The sequence below is a fragment of the Pelophylax lessonae genome (genome assembly GCF_965119305.1).
Source record: "Pelophylax lessonae genome assembly, chromosome: 2".
Classification (NCBI taxonomy): domain Eukaryota; kingdom Metazoa; phylum Chordata; class Amphibia; order Anura; family Ranidae; genus Pelophylax; species Pelophylax lessonae.
Genome location: NC_138769.1, coordinates 434,725,560 through 434,746,746, shown reverse-complemented (window position 1 = coordinate 434,746,746; position 21,187 = coordinate 434,725,560). Strand labels below are relative to the sequence as shown.

Genomic DNA, 21,187 nt, shown 5'->3' with positions numbered 1-21,187 from the left:
GCCTCTTGGGGGGAACAGAAAGGATTTTTTTCCCCTGCTAGAGAAAAGTGGATCATGCTTTATTGTTTTTTTTTTTTTGTCTTTCTCTGGATAAACTGTGGTTATAAGTTTGTGTATACAGGATTGTATAATTTTTTCCCCCTTCTATTGCTCGAAGTGGATGGACTTCGGTCTTCTTTCAACCAGACTAACTATGAAACATACCTGCAAGGATGTAACTTCCTAGCCTCTCACCATGCCACATAAATCTTCCAGGTCCTATGGTAAATCGTGCTAGCCTTCCTGGCCCTCAAGAGTGTGGGAATGACTGTCTCTGACACTCCCCTATCTTTCAGAATACCAGGTAAAATAGCCAAGCCTTTCAACCTAGCAGCCGTAAAGAAGGATAGTTTATTCATTCTTTGGCCTAAAGATCTGGCCGAGCCAGAAGAGGCCAGGGAAAATCCTTTGATATGTCTATTATGTCTGCAAACCATGTTCTTTTAAGCCAAGGCAATGCTAATAGAATCACTGGTAACAGGCATAGAATTGGTTGTTTAGAAGAAAGGAGAGAGGAAGCCAGGACTGGATCACCCAGAGCTCTAGATACACTAATTTAGATCTGGAATCACAAATGGTCAGTCCCCACAGTCTGGTAGCCTTGCGCACTGTGGAATCAGAGATCTACCCCCTCTCCTGAAGCAGAATCTCTTAATCAGAGACACGGTGGTGGCGTGGAGGGAGGTGAGGAAGAGGTTGGGGGTCCCTCACCGACTTTCTCGTCATTTGACCATACAACATCTTCCTCTGTTTCCCCAGGCACAACAACATGCTGCTTTCAAATTGTGGGCCTCTAAGGGTTTGACAAAATTCTCACAATTGTTCGATGTCATGACTGGTATACCCCACAATGCAACTGAACTCACTCAGAAATTTGAGTTCCTTTTGCACCATCATCTATACTTTCAGCAAGGTGTGAGCTTTGTCAATGCCACTGTGTCAGTCTAGAAATTTACGTTTTAAGCATACTATAATTGACTCTTGGGTGACCCAGGGCAGACACAAGATCTCCCACCTATATAAACCTCTGAACTCGAAACTCACTAGAATTGTTTTATCCAAGATAGCGATGAATTGGAATAAGGAATTACACTTTTCTGAAGCAAATCAGTATATTCTACAAGGCTATAATACCACTTGCACTTACATGCACAATGGGTTTTGGCGAGAGCAACAATTTAAAATCCTCCACATGCCTACTTCCCACACCTAAAATGGTCAACCGCTCCAGACCATCATCTCTGCACTTTATGCAAGGATCCTGAACCACCCCTGCTACACAAATTATGGCTTATTTCTACCTTTTGGGATCATGTACTGAAATTGGTGTCCCAAACAACGGGGCTTACGCTTAACAAAGACATCTATGCACTACTTTTCAGGAACTTAGACTTCCAACTCTCCTCTCGGCAAAAACAGCAAAAGCGTATACTGATACACAACAAACCATGGTTAACCAGTTGTTATATGACCACCAGGAGGGCTATCTTGAGACAATGGACAGCGACCTCTCCACCTACTATTGCAGAAATCAGGTCAGACCCGCAGTCACTATTGCGGAGGGAAAAACTGGACCTTTCTCTTAATCTACAACCACACTTCACTGTCTTTATTTTGTAAATGGAGCAACTTCATAGCGAACTCCACCTAAAAACAACCTATCTGCAACAGAGGGCAACAAAATGAGACTATGTCCTTAACATTCACCTTTCCTCTGCAAAACAAAGGGTGAACTTGCTTGGGAATGTGCATTTGACTTCTTTGATATATTACGGCTCAAATATTAACAAATGTTAACAGAAATAGTGATGTGGCCAACATACCTCTGGAATAGTAATTGGCATTAGCATCCCTCTCTTGTTTCCTCTTCCCTCCCTTCCCTACCCACCCCTCTATTCAGGGCCGGCGCTACCACTAGGCAAGTTAGGCAGCTGCCTAGAGCGCACTGCCGCCAAGGGCGCCCTCCATTCCCCTTCTCAGTCTCTTCCCTCCCTTTCCCCTGTGCTGTGCAGCAGCGAGCCGCTCTGGTCTCTGTATAATCTATAAATTACTGACAGGCGCACTGTGATCGGCAACTCGGCAAGTGTCATCACTGTGTCCTGTGAACAGTCGGTCCGCTGCTGTCTGATGTCTGTGACAGTCTGTCTCTGTCACTATCTCTCTCACTCACCCCCCTCCTCCCCCACCTTCCTCCAGATGTAAATAGAGCAGTCAGCCTGGGCTCCCGTAGGTCCGTCCTCTTCTCCTGTCCTGGTCTAAGCTGTGGAGTGATATCATCAATCACTTCACCTATCAGAGGGACTGGGCGTGTCAGTGCAGCCAGCGTGGGGGTCTGGGGAGAAGAGGCGGCAGAGAGGAGAAGCATGGAGTGTGGAGTCTATGCTGTTGAGAGAGCAGCAAGCCAGCAACGAACTGATCCGAGGAGGAGAAACCAAAGCAAGAAACGAGTGGAAGGTGCGTGCTGGAGCCTGGCTGGAGGACTCAACTCATAGAATCATCATTTAAAATATGTTTTCTACATACTGTTACAATATCCTGGTTCAGGCTCAGGTCACACTTGTGCAATGCGGGTAGACTGTGAATTCGCAGCCTGTTCCCGCATCGCAAACGCACATCTGGCAGTTCACACTGCCATATGCGATACGCTGGGGGTGTCAATGTAATGTTAACGACACCCCCAGTTTGATCGCATATCGCAGTGCGATCTGACAGTTCGCACAGGATGGATCGCACAAGTGTGAACCACTGTGCGATCCGATCCTGATGCGGCTAAAAAAAAAGGGTCATGTGCGACTTTGCTGCAGGTGCAGTGCAGTACAAAGTGTATGGCTGAATTCGCACTGCACAGCCGATCGCATGGAATGAAGGAGCAGTGCGCTCCCATATTACATGCGATTGCCGCAGCCGCACATATGTGAACCGGCACTTAAGGAGCTATCCTAAAAGATCCTGGTTTAGAATTAGAAGCTATCCGGGAGCCAGGGAGGAGGGTGTTAAGGTGGTTATTTCTGACTGCTATTAAGTTAGACATCTAATTTCAGTAAAGCTGGCCATATACAGTACTTAAAGATTTTTTTTGTTCAACCTGCAGTCTGCAGACTGAATGCCGGTTCACATTTGTGCGGTTTGCAAGATCGCATGTAATTCAGAGCGCACTGCTCCTTCATTACATGTGATCTCATGTGTGGATGCGAGTTCAGCCATACACTTTGTATGGCTGAATTCGCAGCACATCCGCAGCAAACTCGCACAGGAGGCTTTTTTTGAGCCGCATCCGAATCAGATCGCACAGTGGTTCACACTTGTGCAATCCGATTCTGTGCGAACTTGCAGATCGCACTGCGATATGCGATTGCAACTGGGGGTGTCGTTAACTTTTAATTGATACCCCCAGCGTATCGCATATGGCAGTGTGAACTGCCAGATGTGCGGATGCGATGCGGGAACACACTGCATATTTGCAGCATTCCTGCGTCACACAAGTGTGAACCGGCACATAGTGCCAGTTCACACTATTGTGATGCAGGAATGCTGTGAATCTACTGCATGTTCCTGCATCGCATTCACAGCACAGGCAGTTCACACTGCCATATGCGATACGCTGGGGGTATCAATTAGAAGTTAACGACACCCCCAGATCAGATCGCATATCGCCGTGCAAACTGAGAGTTCACACAGGAATTGGATCACACTGGTGTGAACCACCATGCAATCCGATTCTGCTGTTGACAAAAAAAGGGTCCTGTGCGAGTTCAATGCGATTCAGATTTGAATTCAGCCATACAATTTGCATGGCTTAATTCACACCACATAGACATCGCATGTAATTTTAGTGCCAGTTCACACTATTGCGATGACAGACATTGCATGTGATTCGGAGCGCACTGCTCTGCAAATCACATGCGATGTCTGTGCGATGCAAATTCCGCCATACAGATTTTATGGCTGAATTCACATCTGAATCGCATTGAACTCGCACAGGACCCTTTTTTTGTCCACAGCAGAATCGGATCGCATGGTGGTTCAAACCAGTGCGATCCGATTCATGTGCGAACTGTCAGACTTAGATTGCACTGCAATATGCGATCTGATCTGGGGGTGTCGTTAACTTTGAATTGACACCCCCAGCATATCGCATATGGCAGTGTGAACTGCCTGTGCTGTGAATGCGATGCGGGAACACGCAGTAGATTTGCAGTGTTCCCGCATCGCAATAGTGTGAACTGCTAAGTTATGTTTTGCATATGAGAAAATGTTTACAATTAACATCAACTACTTTAAAATTAGCTGGTCTAGTAAAGCGTTGTATGCAAAATGGTAGCAGTCATTAAAAAGGGGAGGTATACATGTGGAGGGCAAAGGAGGTGGAGCCTGGGCGGAGCCAATGGGGCGGATACAATGGGCAGGGCCAAGGGGGCGGCAAAATGAGGTTTCGCCTAGGGTGTCAAAAATCCTTGCACCGGCCCTGCCTCTATTGTTCCCACTGTTAATTTAATTTCTGTATTCTGATTGCAATTCTGCTATCAGACCATATTAGATATACTTTAAGATTATCTTTTCAGTTACTGTAAAATTTTAATGGAAGGTTTGTCTGTTATTCCGTCTACTCATACACGCACGTTGTTGTTCCTTGAAAATTTCACATTGTTGAACCTTTATATTGCGTTTAATATTCTCTTATTATGACAGTCTCCAATAAAATGTTGTTTAAAAAAAAGAAAAGGTGAGAGAACTGGTCTCCCAGCATCACCAGGGCATCTACTACAATGCCTAATGATCTGTGGTCCTGGAAATTACCTTGTCCAGTTTCATGGAAAATAATGAGTTTATGTGAAATCTCCATTAACAGATGTAAATAATATATATCTATAATTAGAAATATATTTTAGTGAGATGATAATATATTTAACCATTGAATGTGTTTCAGTATCAAACCATTTCTAGTTTCCAAGTTGGTGTTCCTGGAAATGGTTTGCCACTTCAAAGGTCTGACCTTTTCCTTTCTCTTATCAGATCTCACATGGGTTGTAAACAGCAGCCTTCTTTGAATCCTCCAATCAGGGGAACAGCTCCTGGTACCTCCCTGGTAATACATAATGCCATGGCACCTTCTGACTGGACCCCTACCAGGATTATTCTCCACTGATTTAACCACTGCAATTCAGGCAATTCTCCTGAACTAGGCTGATTGCCCAAAATTCCAGAATATTAAAGGTTAATGTCTCCTCCAATAGGAACCAGGTCATCTGTACTAACAAGTGACCCCGGTCTGCTCCCGATACTGATCAGCCAGAGCCCATTGTTAGTACCTTCATGGAAAAAAGGGGAGAAAAGATTTCCTTGTCTCCAAGCTCATTGGAGTCATCCACCACTTAAGAGATCATAGCGTGCCAAGATGTAGAAGCATTAAAGAATCCAACAACTAGGTTCTTCTGTCCCAGTCAGACAGGACATTCTGTTGCAGAGGCCTGGAGTGGAATTGGGCAAAATTAGAAGTGGAATTGGGCAAAATTAGGTACCTCGAATGAGGCAACCACCTTCCACAATATTATCATGTAGACATGAATCAAGAGGTACCTCAGAAAGGTAGGCAGAGAAAGGAACACCCAGTGTCCAATCATATGCTAGCTGCAAGGTGATTAAGGAAGCTTTTATAGAAAATATAAACAAGTGCATCAAGCCAATGCTTTTCAGGAATACAAGACTCCACCTTCTTCAGGGCTGTCGCTGCATGCTAAAAGATGGGGAATGTTCCCATTTGGGTGTGTTAATAGCAAAGAGTCTGAATAATCACTGTCAGAGTGGTTTTGGTTGCAGAGAAAGGGCACACACATACAGCTGGAAGACACACAGCCAGTTCTAGCTGAAAAAACAGTGAACACAGCAGCTTAATAACAATTTCCCCTTAGTGGGGGGAAAGGGGAAAAGGCACACACAAATTTAAAACAGCAACAAAATGGATACCAAAATTGGCTTACAGGGGCTTACCGATCTGTCTGGGAAAACCAAGATCCAACCTTCACTCACCACAGTTAGCAATGGCTAAGTACACAGTCAGAGACTCAATCCCCTTTTCTTGAGGTCCCCTGCCCTGGACCTGTACAACACCCTACTGGAAACACATTGGTCAGTCATTACTGCACAGGGTTCCATATATGCAGGGCCCAGAATTATAGGCAATCCTGGCATGTTTGTTCCAATCTCATTGTAGCAGGGCCTAGGCTCCATCCATCTTAGTTTCCTAGCAATAGGATTGGATCCTGATAAAACCATACTCCTGTTGCCTAATGGAACCACTAAAAATCTAGTAGCATCATGCAGAGAGTTGCACATCAGTGACCACCACCTTCTAACACTGGCAAAAAAAAAAAAATAAGAGCATCCTGTCTGTGTCTTTGGCCAGTGTCCCTTCACCTATAGGTGGTGTATAACCCAGGTAGACGGCTTGTTCTGTGTCCCGTAATGTACAAAAAAGACATCTATTTTAGAGCTGTGCTACTAAAACAAGTGCATGTGCCCATTTCTGATGGTACACACAACTCCTCCCCTCTGAAAAGTGCTCCCATAAGAATCTGCTTCCCATGGGGGCACTTGGGCATGCTCGACCCTCTATTCAGACACATAATGTGCATGAGAGCAGAATCTATGCCAGCTCTGTCCAGCCTCACTGGGCAGACTCAAGCACCTTTCTATAGGGGCACTCAGCAGGGGGAGAAGCCGAAAGTGCCAGTGGGAGACTTGAGAAGAGGATGATCAGGGCTACTTTGTGCAAAACCATTGCACATATCAGGTAAGTATAGCATTTTTGTTATTTTAACTGAAACAATTGAAACCTTTACAATTGTTTTAAGATCTCTGTGGATGGACACTAAATTCAAGCCCCTTCTGGGTTAAAGGTCTATTGATTATGTGATATAAACAGTTTACCACTGTTTATTCCATTACAACAACAAAAAGTAGATTTAGTTTTATATTTCAAACTTTTAGCATGAAAAGACTAAAAATAGAGATAACATAACTCACAAATTAACCTTGTACCTAGAAATATCATGGAAGTTTTCAGTATTAAAAATAGGATGTCAAAATGGATGAATCATGCCTGCAGTGATACAGTACAATTTGTGCAATAATATATGCAGTACCTTGGCTGAATCTAACATTTACTATAAATATTCAGTTGACAGTTTAGGTGATTGCAGGTAATATTAGACTGGTTTATTAAATTCGAATAACATTGAAAATTCTCACACTCATGGTAAGACAAAAATGTTAGTTGAAAGGAAAAATAAATAGTAATTGTTTAGGAAAGATACAAGGGGGCAGAAACACAGGGAAGGTGCATGCAAAAAGAATACATATTATCCTTGTCTATTTATACAATATTTCCAAATGTAAAACCTCCGGGCACACACGTATATTAAGCCTATTTAAAACAATTGCATTCGAAAAATAGCCAGTTACCCACTGAAAACACTTACGCTTGATAGAAGCAACAGATTCCTTTGCCCCACTTTTTATAAAAGAGTCACAATGCATATACCTATAGAAGTAATTGTTGCTGAATAAAGGGAGACTAAAAGACAGAGAAATGAGCATAAAGCAAGAAAAAGAATGCCTTGTATTTTTTTTTCAGCAAATACAATGTATTCTTTGATTGGATGCGATGGAGTGGGGGAGTGGTGATGTCATGACCAATTGGTCCAAGCTGGACCAATGTAAGTATGCAATTCAGAAAATACCTGATATTTAGCTTTAAAAACATGACAGGTGTCTTGAAAAAAGGACCTTGTTGTTCTTGTTGACTTAGTGAATAAGGGGTACTGCAATTCAGAGAGGTATTTAACCTGTTGACAAATAATTTAATTGCCTACCATAAGTGCCCATTCACACTACCGCGACTTGTCAGGAGACTGGTCAGCCTGACAAGTCGCGGTCCATGCAGTGCTACAGGAACCTTTCTAATAGGAGCGACTCAAGTCGCTCCGACTTAGAAAATAGTTCCTGTACTACTTCGGGGCGACATCAGAGCAACTTGCATTGACATTAATTATATGAAGTCCGTGCAAGTCGCGCCGAAGTCGCCCCCGAAGTCGTGCCGCGTTTGAGTGAACCGGCACTAAAAGTCTTGCTTTTTGATCCAGTTTTCATCACCTGCCTTACAAAGTTAAACTACTTAACAACTGCCCGTCCCACAATGCACTATGGAAGGGCGGCTGCTGTAGGCAAAGCGATGTACCCGTAGGACACTGCCTACTTCCGGGTATCAGGGCTGATACCCACTGTGATTGTACACAGCAGGAGTGTGTCAGCAAGTCCCAGGCAATGATTCATGTCTGGGACCTGCTGATTGGCTATGTACAATCACAACCAAGAGCTCAGTGTTGACATGCAACACAGAGTTCTGTACACAGGGAACAATCTCTATGTAAAGCTGGGATGAGAAACTTAGACCTCTATTAGTAAAAGCAGCACACTTTTCACACATTGAATATTGTTAGACACACATTTAACCCCTTGATTGCCCTAGATGTTAACCCCCTTCCCAGCCAGTGTCATTAGTACAGTGACAGTGTATAGTATAATCACTGTATTAACTAGTTTAATACCAGACACTTTTACCCCCTTCCTGCCCAGGCCAATTTTCAGCTGTCAGCGCTGTCACACTTTGTATGACTATTGCGCAGTCATGCAACACTGAAGCCAAATTACATTTTTATCATTTTTTTTCACATAATTAGAGCTTTCTTTTGGTGATATTTAATCACCACTGTTTTTTTTTTTTTTTTTTGTTAAATAAATTTAAGAACGAAAACTTTGCATTTTTTTGCAAATAAATAATCTTTCTTCATAAATTGAGGCAAAAATGTTTTCAGCTACATTTCTTTGGTGAAAATAACCCAAATCAGTGTATATTATTTAGGCTGTATGAAAGTTATAAAGTCCACAAACTTTGGTATCTATATCTGAAAACTGATCAATTCTGATGATGATCATCATATTGATGGCCTATCTCATTTCTTGAGGCCTGAAAATGCCTACATTTTGGCATGAGGTTCCTCTTAAAATCCATACTAGACCCAAAGGCCCTGGTATGGATTAATGGGGACCCCCCTATGCCATTTTTTCACATTTTTGTATTGCAGGCAATGTTTTTTTTCATTCAGCTGTCAGTGGGGAAGCCGTTGACAGCTGATGACTCATTCATTGTTAAGGACGAGGCAGCTGACTTCCTAGTCTGCTCCTTAAAAGCCAGCTATTCACTGGGCCCTGATTGGGCGGTCAGGTGCATTGATTCATTCAATCAGGGCTTGGAATACACTTTGTAGCACCAAGCGTCCCACAGATTTGCGTGTTCGCCGAACAAACGGACAGGCGATGTTCGGCCCAAACTGTTCGCCCCTACTACTTAACACCAAGCCACAAATTGGTCCAGCAAATTATATTAATCTTTCTCTCTGTTTCCTAAAGGGGAACTAAATTCCATAATTTTCTTGTTTACCACAACAGTTACATTCAAGGCATGCCTATAAAGATAATGGCTACAGCTTTTGTGTGCTTATGTTAGCTCTTAACCAAGCTGTTAGCCCATTAAATGGATAGTGTCATAGCTAATTGGATGTGTAGCACTATGGCAACTGCAGATCAAACAGAGGTTAAGATGGTAGCTTCCTTGGCTGTAGCTTGGCTGGAACACTAAAAGTTGCATTTTGTTATATTAAGAAATAACTGGGTTCCTGTGTGTAAGGGTCTGAACAAAACTGTTTATCTGTTTCCCCTAGCAACCCATTGCAAGTAATTTATCTTTAAAAACTGAAGGACAAATATTATTGGTTACATTGAGCAAAACTAAAGTTTTTCTTCAGAACACTTTTCAGAAGTGCTCAAAGCTCACTCTGGGTTGGATCTGAATTAACATATGGGAAAATTAGAAGGATGCTAGTTGATTTACTAAAGACAAATAGACTGTTCACTTTGCAAGGGAATTTGCACTTTACTTGAGTTTTTTCCCAGAGCTTTGTGGACAAGTTAAAGCTCTGCTGACTTCCATTATTCAATCAAATGAAAAAATAGATGTTTTTTTTTCCTTGAAGGTGAAGGCAAAATTAAGCTTCATCACATTTGCTGAGCTCTGGGGAAAATCCCCATGCAAAGTGCAATTTCCCCTGAAAAGTTCAACTTCACTTGCAAAGTGCACAGCCTATTTGCCTTTAGTTGTAGTGTTTTTTTGTTTTTTTTTCAGATAGGTAACATTTTTTGACAGTTTGTAACACAAGTTTAGAAAAAAAACATAATAGTTGTTTGTCAAAGTGTTCAAAATAAACACTGTCTGCTCTAATACACCATAGCTAAAAAAAAAAGTCACTTTATAACTGTATTTTCATAGTAGGATTGAATATGGTTGCTCTTGGGCAATGCAGAAGGTTATTATTTTGGACACTTCGATAAATAGTGCTTGTTGTTCTATAAAGAATGTTTTAACTGGAACGTACAACAAAAAGTGACAGGAGCAGATCTTTTCCTAATCGAGATAGCAAAGATGTCAGTTACTGAAATTGCTCTACTTATAGTATAATCCAGGGTCAGTGAGACTAGACAGCAAGGCCACTTGCAATTCAAGAGGGTTAGTCCCCCGAGGTTTACTGATCCACAAAAGGTAATGGCAAAACATAATGTTTTTAGGGTGTGATCCTTGTTGGGAGATGCAACGATCATAATGACATACTCTCTGTGTATATAATTCTATATTAAGTTCTAAAGTTGTTTATAGAGCTTTTGAGTTTTATTGAGTATATCATAACTTAAGTTATTAATGTAGGGTTACCCTAAGTATTCTATGGGCTTACATGCTTTAACTATTGTATCACATGCAGAGATGTGTATATATGTCACTGCATGCAGGGTATATTAGTTACTACATGTATTAATTTGTTAGCAACTTTTGAATTAAGATATCAGTCAAACTGGAAGTGTTTTTTCTTTATGATTTGCTGACTCCTGGACTTACTCTGTGAGAAGGGACATTAAATCAGGCTATTACAAAACATTGTACAGACACAAGTTTAAAAAAAAAACATTCATGTGTATGTAAAGGCAAAACTTTTTTCTTTGCTTGTTGCTGATAGGATGGGGAATAGTGCTTTTCCCATTTTATATTGCATCTTCAGGATACGAAGTGAGGGGCCATCTCCCCAGCAGGATAGAAGCAGAAAAAAAAAATCAAAATAAACAAAAAAAAACAAACACAAATAACCTGATAGAGATTTACCATACCTAAATATATCTAATAGAAATTTAACAGTAATATAATCAATCCTGAAGGAAATTAACCCTGAATATTCACTGGAAGGACAGATCATGAAGCTGAAACTCGAATACTTTGGCCACTTAATGCGAAGTGAGGACTTATTGGGAAAGATCCTGATGCTGGGAAACATTAAAAGAAAAAGAAGAAGAGGACGACTAAAACAAGATGGATATATAGCACCATCGAAGCAATGAACTTGAAGTTAAGCAAGCTCCGGTAGGCAGTGGAGGACAGAAAAGCCTGGCGTGCTATGGTTCATGAGGTCACAAAGAGTCGGACACGACTTAACGACTGAACAACAACAACTATATTTAAAACTACCAATGTTTGGGCTTTTTATTTGCTTTAATATAGACTAATATGATTATTTATACCATGCAGTCTCTTAATGTAAATTTAAAATGATTGATAAGGCTATGCTTTTCCCTTGAAAAAAAATATTAGGATACATCGTTGGTAATTGCTTTAGAATAGCTTATTTAAGGGATTGCACTTATAATAGAGTTTGGAGAGCTAGAGTGCCCCATAGTCATTTTGTGTGCCTACAAAGTTTCTGGATTCAATGGTTGGACCAATTGGAGCATATCCTCCTCTCTACCTCCATAGGTCCAGTCAATATTTGCTCTATAAAAATGTGGACATTTACCACACAATCTTTATTTACAGTTATTGTTCTGCAAGTAGATCATGCAAGAGCTGTAGGTACCATTAGCAAGGTATACACCTTCATACAGACTATTATTGCAATTAAAAATAAATGATAAGCATTGTAACAGTATACATTGCAGTGTATGCATTTTATATGCAAATACTTGCCTGCATTGCTTGTAAACATAGTACTATTTAAATGGCTACTGCTAACATTTTGCGATTGAAAGCAGTACAATCAAATGACCACATGATGGTGTACCAAGCCCACTAAATTCAATGTATGCTGCCAGAACAGCTGACAGAGCTCATAGCTTGTACTGTAAATACAGTATATCAGCGTAAAAGAAAGATGAAAGTGTACCTTTGTTTAAAAATAAAATACTGCACAATTAATGCTATAGCTAACTGCGCATCCCTACATATTCATGGAATGCAAACACTTTTGCAAAAAACATAATGCAATTATTTTAGGCATATGCCACCTAAATGTAAAGTACATGTGATATTTAGGATTTTCTTATTTAAAGATAATGTAATAATGAGCTTGTTTTTATTTTCTCAGTTCATTACCATGTGTAATTCAGACTTTATTGTGAACATTTAAATTCAGTGAAAACAGTGTCACTGTTGGCAATTTATGCATTCCTATACATAACTGAGACAAAGGAATAATTTACAGAAGGATGAAGGTTTTATTGCAGCTCTGCTAATAAAAAATAAATTGTAGAAAAAAAAATTAAGAATAGTAGAGAAACGGTATAAAATAACCATGATTCGTTACAGAGGTCATTTGTGCAGGGTACAATAGAGACAAGGAACACAGCATCACATTAGGACAAAACAAAAAATTCCCGCACAGTCTCTGCAAGTGGCCAGCAATGAATGGTACTTTATGTGCTAAATATTATAACTTCCAATGGATATGTTATGTAAAAACAGTTGTGACTTGTTGCTAATTTGCAAGAAAAAGGGTTATTATAGCAAACTTTGGGCTCTTTCACATATGCATTGAATTCTGAGTAGCCTTTGAAGGGGTTGTAAAATCAGAAGGTTTTTATCTTGATGCATTCTATACATTAAGTTAAAAAAACCTTCTGTATGCAGCAGCCACCCTAATACTTAGCTGAGCCCCATCTCGATCCAGCGATGTCCACGACTGTCTCAGCTGTCAGGGACTCTCCTCCTCATTGGCTAAAACACAGCAGCGGCGCCATTGGCTCCTGCTGCTGTCAATCAAAGTCAGTTAGCCAATGAGGAGAGAGAGGGGGTGGGGCTGAACCGCAGCTTCGTGTCTGAATGGATACACTGAGCTGTGCCTTGGCGTGGTTGGCCCCATAGAAAGCTGCTTGCTGTGAAGGGACTCGAAGGGAGGGAGGGGCCAGGAGAGCCAAAGAGGGACCAGAGAAGAGGAGGATCCAGGCTGCCCGGTGCAAAAACATGTTTGTTGTTTTTATTGAAAATAAAATGAGACTTTACAATCACTTTAATACGCATTTATGAGTGTTTTGGACATGTTGCACAGACGTTAAAATTGCGTTCAATTTTTCCTAAATTTTTACAATGCCTAAATGGGAAATTATTGTTTTTGCTGATTTGAAACTGCACTTTAAACATGCTGTATTGTAGTACATTTCAACAAAAGTGGATGGAAGCTACTGCAAAGTGTCAAAGCCTTCCGAACTCCTACAGAATTTTTTTTCGTCTTGCTGCAATGCAGTACAAGCCAATGCTAATCCAGCAATGTGTACCCCTCCATCCGCTCCTTATTTTAACAATTTTGAGTGACATTGATAGGCAGCCAGGAAGCAGTAAAAATGTTATCCAACCACCTATTTTCAATGCCTCTGTGAAAGAGCTCTTTGTGTCTAGGTGGCAAAAATCTGTAGATGAACTTTTAGAGAAACAAAAACTGGTGCACTAAGAATCTGGTGCAGCTGTGCATAATAGCCAATTGGGTTCTAAATGCAGCTTGTTCAATTAAGCTTTGGCAATAAAACCTGGAAGCTGATTGGTTTATATACAGAGTTGCAGTTTTAGTAAATAAAGCCCATAATTTCAGGACCCAGATCTGAACCCAGAACCTCTGTTGAGTCTGACAGTAGCTCTTCTTACTGTGCTACCTGACATTTTCTGTGCCCGATCCCTTGGACAACCTTACCTTCTGTCTTTTTTCAAGGTGAACCTTGAACTCCATGCTTCTCCACACTTTCTATTTAAGCCATGCCTTTGCAATTCCTGTTTGCCAAATTATTGTGCTCTTCACCAGCCAATATCTTGCTCCTTGCACTCCTGTCTCCATCTGTATCTTCATTACCACTCATTACCAAATTTTGCCTTGTTCATTGGCTACACTTGTGCTTGATCCCAAACTGCAACTATGCGTTACCAATCTTTGGCTATTTTTTAAACGACACTTCCACTTGATCCCAACCTGCATCCATATGTTTCTGGCCTCTGGCTTGTTTACTGACTTTAGTTTAAACCCTACCTAATACATCTACTATCGGACCCCAACTTGCTCTCCTCCCAGTGGGGTGGATCTGAGGACCACAACCTGGTACTAGTATGCAGTGAAACCCATCTTCACCATCAGCAGGTCTGGTGAAGACTGGCTAATGCTTAGATACCGTGTCTCAGATGAGCCTGCATCACCCACCAGGGGGACCTGCTTGTGCATTATCCTGCTGTTTTCTGTGTGAACCTTCACTACTATAGCTATTGGCCTCCAATCCTGACCACTGACCTTTACACATAGCCAATAATTATTAAAATAATTCCTTTCTGAGAGTTGAAAGAACATCAGGACTACCACTACTGACCTCTCTTGAAAAAAATAGTTGATGTGCTGTGTATGGCTTTATTACTTTCTGAAGCATAAGCCTGCATAAGTATACATATCAGTAGTTCTGACTTTTATGTTCTCCAGGTAAGTTCCAGGAAAGTACCAAGCTAGCAACAAAAAGGAAATTGGCATTTTAGGAAGATCAGTAATGTGTGCTCCTGGGAATACAGACATTTTTTTAAGTTTAGGATGGAGTGATCACAGAGTTAAAACATCTTTCAGGCTTTTTTGCAGTTTGTGCTCCCATCCAATACATTTCCCATTTACTTCATGCCCTTGTTACCACTGTCTCTGGGATGGACAATGAGGGACATCTAGCTGTGTGTGCACACAGGTAACAAAAAATGTCAGAATAATTGTCCAATATTTTCTATTTTCTAGCCATGTATGTCTATCTTGAATATTTCTAAATTCACTGTATTGCTATGTCATGTCTCCATAGAAATATTGACCATAGCTTCCCATGCCAATTTTCATACATTTAGGCCACGTTTTGAGCGTAGATATCCCCCAGGAAATTACATAACTTGGTAGTGATTCTATGAAACCATCAAAGCCAAAAATAGCTTTGGCAGGAAACTTGACTTCATTGTCATTGGAATGCCAGGAGAAATTGCTAATTTCTCACAAACCAATATGCTATTGGTAAGGATCCCAGGTTGAATTAGAGTCATCAAATCTATTCTCTCTCCAACCAGTTAGCTTTTCATTTTTTAACCAAGCAGGAGCTACTTGCATAATACAGAAAATGTTGTTACTACCGTTGTATTTTTGTAGACATAAATCAGTTTTGTACTATTCTGCCCTTGCACTACTGTATAGGCAGTAAATGGAGCTCATCTAACATGCAGAATAAAGTTTATCTGCTTTTATTTACTGGACCACGGGCCAGCAGCACTACAACTTCCAAGCACACCTAATCAGCAAAATACAAACAATCTAGAGACACACTGATTGCTTCCTGGTCACATGATCCCCAAGACAGCAAGTCATGGTGGTCACAAGGGATGCTGCCAGACCTGTCTTTTGTCTTGTTTATCGTATTTGGTATATTTCTCTGTTCCCTCCCTTCTGTTTTGTCTAGTTAGTATTGGTCCTAGATAGATACTCTCTTTCCTTGCTACTCTGTTTAGTTTTACTTTCCACCACAGAGAAAGGGTTAAGGAAACACATTGTCATACCCTGCCAAGATCTATTTTTACAGAAAAAGTGAGGGAGATTTACAAAATAGGTGAACACAGAACCTAGTGCAGCTGTGCATAGTAACCAATCAGCTTTTAATTTTTTTGTCAAAGCCTAAGGGTGAATTCATTTTACTGCATGGTAAAAGGTCTATCGTCACAGAGACACAAAGGAAACAATTTGTTTGTGACCCATCCACAGTGCAACACAGCCCATGGCTGCGCTGCAGCATGCTGTAAAAAAATGCTGGCATCCTAACAACGATGAGTCATCCCTACTGTCAGCAGGGGATTTCCAGCTGACAGTAGAATGTAAACAAAAAATCCGACATTTAAAAAAAAACAGCGCAGGGGGTCCCCCCCAAATCATACCAGGCCCTTCAGATCTTGTATGGATTTTAAGAAGGACCCCCCATGCCAAAAAAAGCCCACAAAAATGCATGGGGTCCCCCAAAATCCATACCAGGCCCATTGGTCTGTTATGGAGTTTAAGGGGAACCCCACACCAAAGAAAAATGGCATACAGTCCCCCAAGAATCCATACCAGACCCTTACCTGAGCATGCAGCCCAGCTGGCCAGGAAAGGTGGGGATGAGTGTGCATTCCCCCCTAAACCACACCGGGCCACAAGCCCTGAACATGGGGGGGACCATGTTAATGAGGACAATAACCTTTTCACCTCAACCCTGGCCCAGTGGTTGTGAGGGCACAAGGGGGGGGGGGGGGGTACAATGTCATAATCAGGAATGACCCCTATTCATTTACAAAAAAAAATTCAAAAGTAAATAAAAACATAAGGCAGTTTTTGACAGGTACTTTATTACTGCACTGAAGAGTTCTCATTTATTCACTTGAGGGCAGTGCAATAATATGCTAAGCCCAAGCTGCATGATAAATGACCCTGCTACAGGAAAAGGTGCATGATAGCTTGGGCTGAGAGAACGTGGATTGAATGATTCTGGCTGGCAAGGCATTACTTCAGGGGACAGCTCTGTATTAAAGGGGAATATTGCAGTAAAACTGCTTTTTTATTTTTTTCTGTTAATGGGCTGTGTATTATAATTTGCCTTTAGCTGCAGTTTAACTTTAAAGCACTTTTGCTTCTCCCATTTGTCATTTAATGCCTGAAAAAAAAAAAAAAAAAAAAACTGCTCCCAGCAAGAATTTAGGACTCTACAGGTAACTGACAATGCCTGTCAAAAAAAAAAAAAACACACATTCCACCTAAAATTTTATTTCTATCCCTCTGTATGGACTAAATTAAAAAAGAGATGAAGGATACAGGATAGCCCCCCCAAAAAAACATCCAAAGAAAAAAAGCATCTTTATTATTCTGCAAACCTTCTTTGGAAATTGCATAAATTCACCACACGAGGGACTGAGACTCACATATTGCACAAATCCCTGGCAGTGAAAAATTTAGAGGATTTGTTAGTTGTGGGCTAGAAATTTGCAGGGCACACACACGCACGCACGTGCCTGCACAGATACTGAAGCCTAAACGCAAGCCTAGTCAAGACTCAACACATGTAAGTCAGTATTACATACTACTGCTCTACCAATGACAAATCCACTATTTATTCATTACCACAGACACTGCAGAATTTAATCTTACTTAAGCACCAATAAACACTAATGTTTTTGACACCTCTGTAGCTCCAAGTGAAATAATATACTATGTATTTTTTTTTTTTTGCTAAGATTAGGTCTTGTGGCTTTAATGTGAAATGCCAGTCAAAAAATGCTTATCTTTTCATTTTTGAGTGAAAGGGTTAGAACAGGTTAGGAATGTTTTTTTTTTAGTGCTGTTAGTGACCCTATTAGAGAGAATTCCCCTCAGTTCCTGCCCTCCCCCTAAAAAAAGGTTTAGTTAGAGTTCCACTTTAATGCTGATCTGAAGTCAGCCAAATAGTTCCACTCAAGCAACACTTTGCATGTTTTTGTACAGATCACACTTTGCAATTTCACAAAGGATGCAAGGTCATCTCACACACACAAGTGACACATCGTCAAATCTGATTAGGTAACCAAGGGATGATTCACAAGGCCATTCACAGTAATCAGCTTTACAGCATGTGAACAATAGTCACCGTAGCAAAGTAAATCGTTTTGCAAGTCCGAGTGAAAATGAACAGACACGCTGTATCTATGCATTTCTAGAAGAGGCAATATTGAATTTTTCAGAGTGATTCTTGACATAGCTGTCTCCACCTGTCTGCATACAATGCAAAATGTGTTACTTTATAGTTTGTGAACCTAAGTGCATGAAAAGCACTAAGTGATATGTACTTAGAAATTTATAACATAGCATTTCCTTAGCTTCAATGACAAATGCTAGCTTTGAGCTGGACATTTTTAGGCAGAATTAGAAATAAATTGCATGTGGTTAACCTGACCCTACCTGTGCTTCTTGGGGAACGTGGCCTGCATCAATTCTGTCAGAAATATAGGCCGTCAATTGTCTGTCTATGGTGCCAAGGGATTCCTGAATTAGGCGAATAGCTTTGTCAGTCTCCTGGGCAGACTGAATACTTTGTTCAAGAACCTTTTGTCTCCTTACAGCCTGCAAATGAAGAAAGGAAATATGTTATTATTTTTTTTTTTTTATCAGTTCCATTTGCATGAAAAACATGGTAAACTTGAGCAAACACCTTTTTGTAGGATGAACTACGATGACTTCTGACACTCATTAAGGCAGCCTTGACAATAAACTGACAATGGCAGAAAAGATTAGATAAATAGAGGTGAAGTCATTTAAAATGGAAACAGGGACTGAAAGCTCTTTTCAGACCGTCGGTAAGGCACTGCTAAATTGTTAAAAGGAAACCTCTTCTGAATGCTGTAATCTGCTGTTCTGAGGCCTATCCCACTTCTCCCTGATCTCATTATGTAGTTCAAGAGATTTCATGTACTGAGAATAGGGTCACGGTCACCAAGCCTGTGTAAGTCAAGAGAATGAAGTCAGAGCAACAAGTAACTAGAGACAAGATGGATAATGCAGACACTGGGCTGTAAGTGGCTGAAAATATTCAAAAAACAAATAATGTTTAAAAAAAAAAAAAAAAAAGTTTTTGTAGGCATTATACAGCATTCAGTTTGTGTGTTCTGTGCCCATCTTATGAAAAATTGTATTTACTGTAAAGAACAGCTTAAAAAAATATCCCTTACTAATATACAGGTCCCTCTCAAAAAATTAGCATATTGGGATAAAGTTCATTATTTTCTGTAATGTACTGATAAACATTAGACTTTCATATATTTTAGATTCATTACACACAACTGAAGTAGTGCAAGCCTTTTATTGTTTTAATATTGATGATTTTGGCATACAGCTCATGAAAACCCAAAATTCCTATCTCAAAAAATTAGCATATTTCATCCGACCAATAAAAGAAAAGTGTTTTTAATACAAAAAAAGTCAACCTTCAAATAATTATGTTCAGTTATGCACTCAATACTTGGTCGGGAATCCTTTTGCAGAAATGACTGCTTCAATGCGGCGTGGCATGGAGGCAATCAGCCTGTGGCACTGCTGAGGTGTTATGGAGGCCCAGGATGCTTCGATAGCGGCCTTGAGCTCATCCAGAGTGTTGGGTCTTGCGTCTCTCAACTTTCTCTTCACAACATCCCACAGATTCTCTATGGGGTTCAGGTCAGGAGAGTTGGCAGGCCAATTAAGCACAGTAATACCATGGTCAGTAAACCATTTACCAGTGGTTTTGGCACTTTAAGCAGGTGCCAGGTCGTGCTGAAAAATGAAATCTTCATCTCCATAAAGCTTTTCAGCAGATGGAAGCATGAAGTGCTCCAAAATCTCCTGATAGCTAGCTGCATTGACCCTGCCCTTGATAAAACACAGTGGACCAACACCAGCAGCTGACATGGCACCCCAGACCATCACTGACTGTGGGTACTTGACACTGGACTTCAGGCATTTTGGCATTTCCCTCTCCCCAGTCTTCCTCCAGACTCAGTACTTCCGCAGGTCCCCCAAGGTCTGGAATCGGTCCTTCTCCACAATCTTCCTCAGGGTCCGGTCACCTCTTCTCGTTGTGCAGCGTTTTCTGCCACACTTTTTCCTTCCCACAGACTTCCCACTGAGGTGCCTTGATACAGCACTCTGGGAACAGCCTATTCGTTCAGCAATGATGGCCTTCTGGACAGCAGTCAGGTCGGCAGTCTTACCCATGATTGCGGTTTTGAGTAATGAACCAGGTTGGGAGTTTTTAAAAGCCTCAGGAATCTTTTGCAGGTGTTTAGAGTTAATTAGTTGATTCAGATGATTAGGTTAATAGCTCGTTTAGAGAACCTTTTCATGATATGCTAATTTTTTGAGATAGGAATTTTGGGTTTTCATGAGCTGTATGCCAAAATCATCAATATTAAAACAATAAAAGGCTTGCACTACTTCAGTTGTGTGTAATGAATCTAAAATATATGAAAGTCTAATGTTTATCAGTACATTACAGAAAATAATGAACTTTATCACAATATGCTAATTTTTTGAGAGGGACCTGTATAGTATTATTAATACGTGTCTAGAGGTTGCCTTATGACAATTATGCTATAGGAAAACTTTATTGTTTTCCATATCAACTAATCAGATTCCTGAAGTAATAGATATTGTCAATACTAATTATTATCAACTAGAGAAATCTCTGGCATTTAACTCACTTTCCTACCACAAGTTCAGCCTATCTTTGAATACCTGGATATATCACAATTGAATACCTTGTGTAACCTATTGTAACCTCTCCCACCAAAGTATGCTCATTCCCATCCAATACATGAGACCCATTGGAGGGGCTCCGTCTCCCCGACACGTTATGTTCCCATTGGGGGGGGGGGTGCTAGGGGGGACGGAATCCCTATCTAACCAGTTGAGCTTACCTCTGTACTTATTTACATCATTACTGTGCTCAGATATTATGTAGGTTGCCTCTACTACCTTTTTATTTGGAACCAGTGGCAACGGACTACTATGCGTTTGTTTATGTTCTTATTATGCGTTTGCTTATACCCTTACCATGTACCTTCTGTACACATGTTGAACTATTTTATATTGTTTCTACTCTTTGTTATGAAAAACAAAAACTCAATAAAAAATATTATAAAAAAAAAAACTAATCAGACTCTGCCTGCCTTTTCTGCAGCTCAGCTTTGAAATAA

General features: G+C 40.7%; 1 protein-coding gene across 1 annotated transcript in view; it reads right to left on the bottom strand.

The window, feature by feature from the left end:
* DMD (dystrophin) overlaps positions 1–21,187 on the bottom strand; it is a 3,625,631-nt gene that overhangs the window by 2,044,282 nt on the left and 1,560,162 nt on the right. Inside the window, exon 30 of the mRNA XM_082246191.1 lies at positions 18,420–18,581. Within this exon, the coding sequence (XP_082102317.1) occupies positions 18,420–18,581 (162 nt within the window). The remainder of the gene's footprint in view (positions 1–18,419; positions 18,582–21,187) is intronic.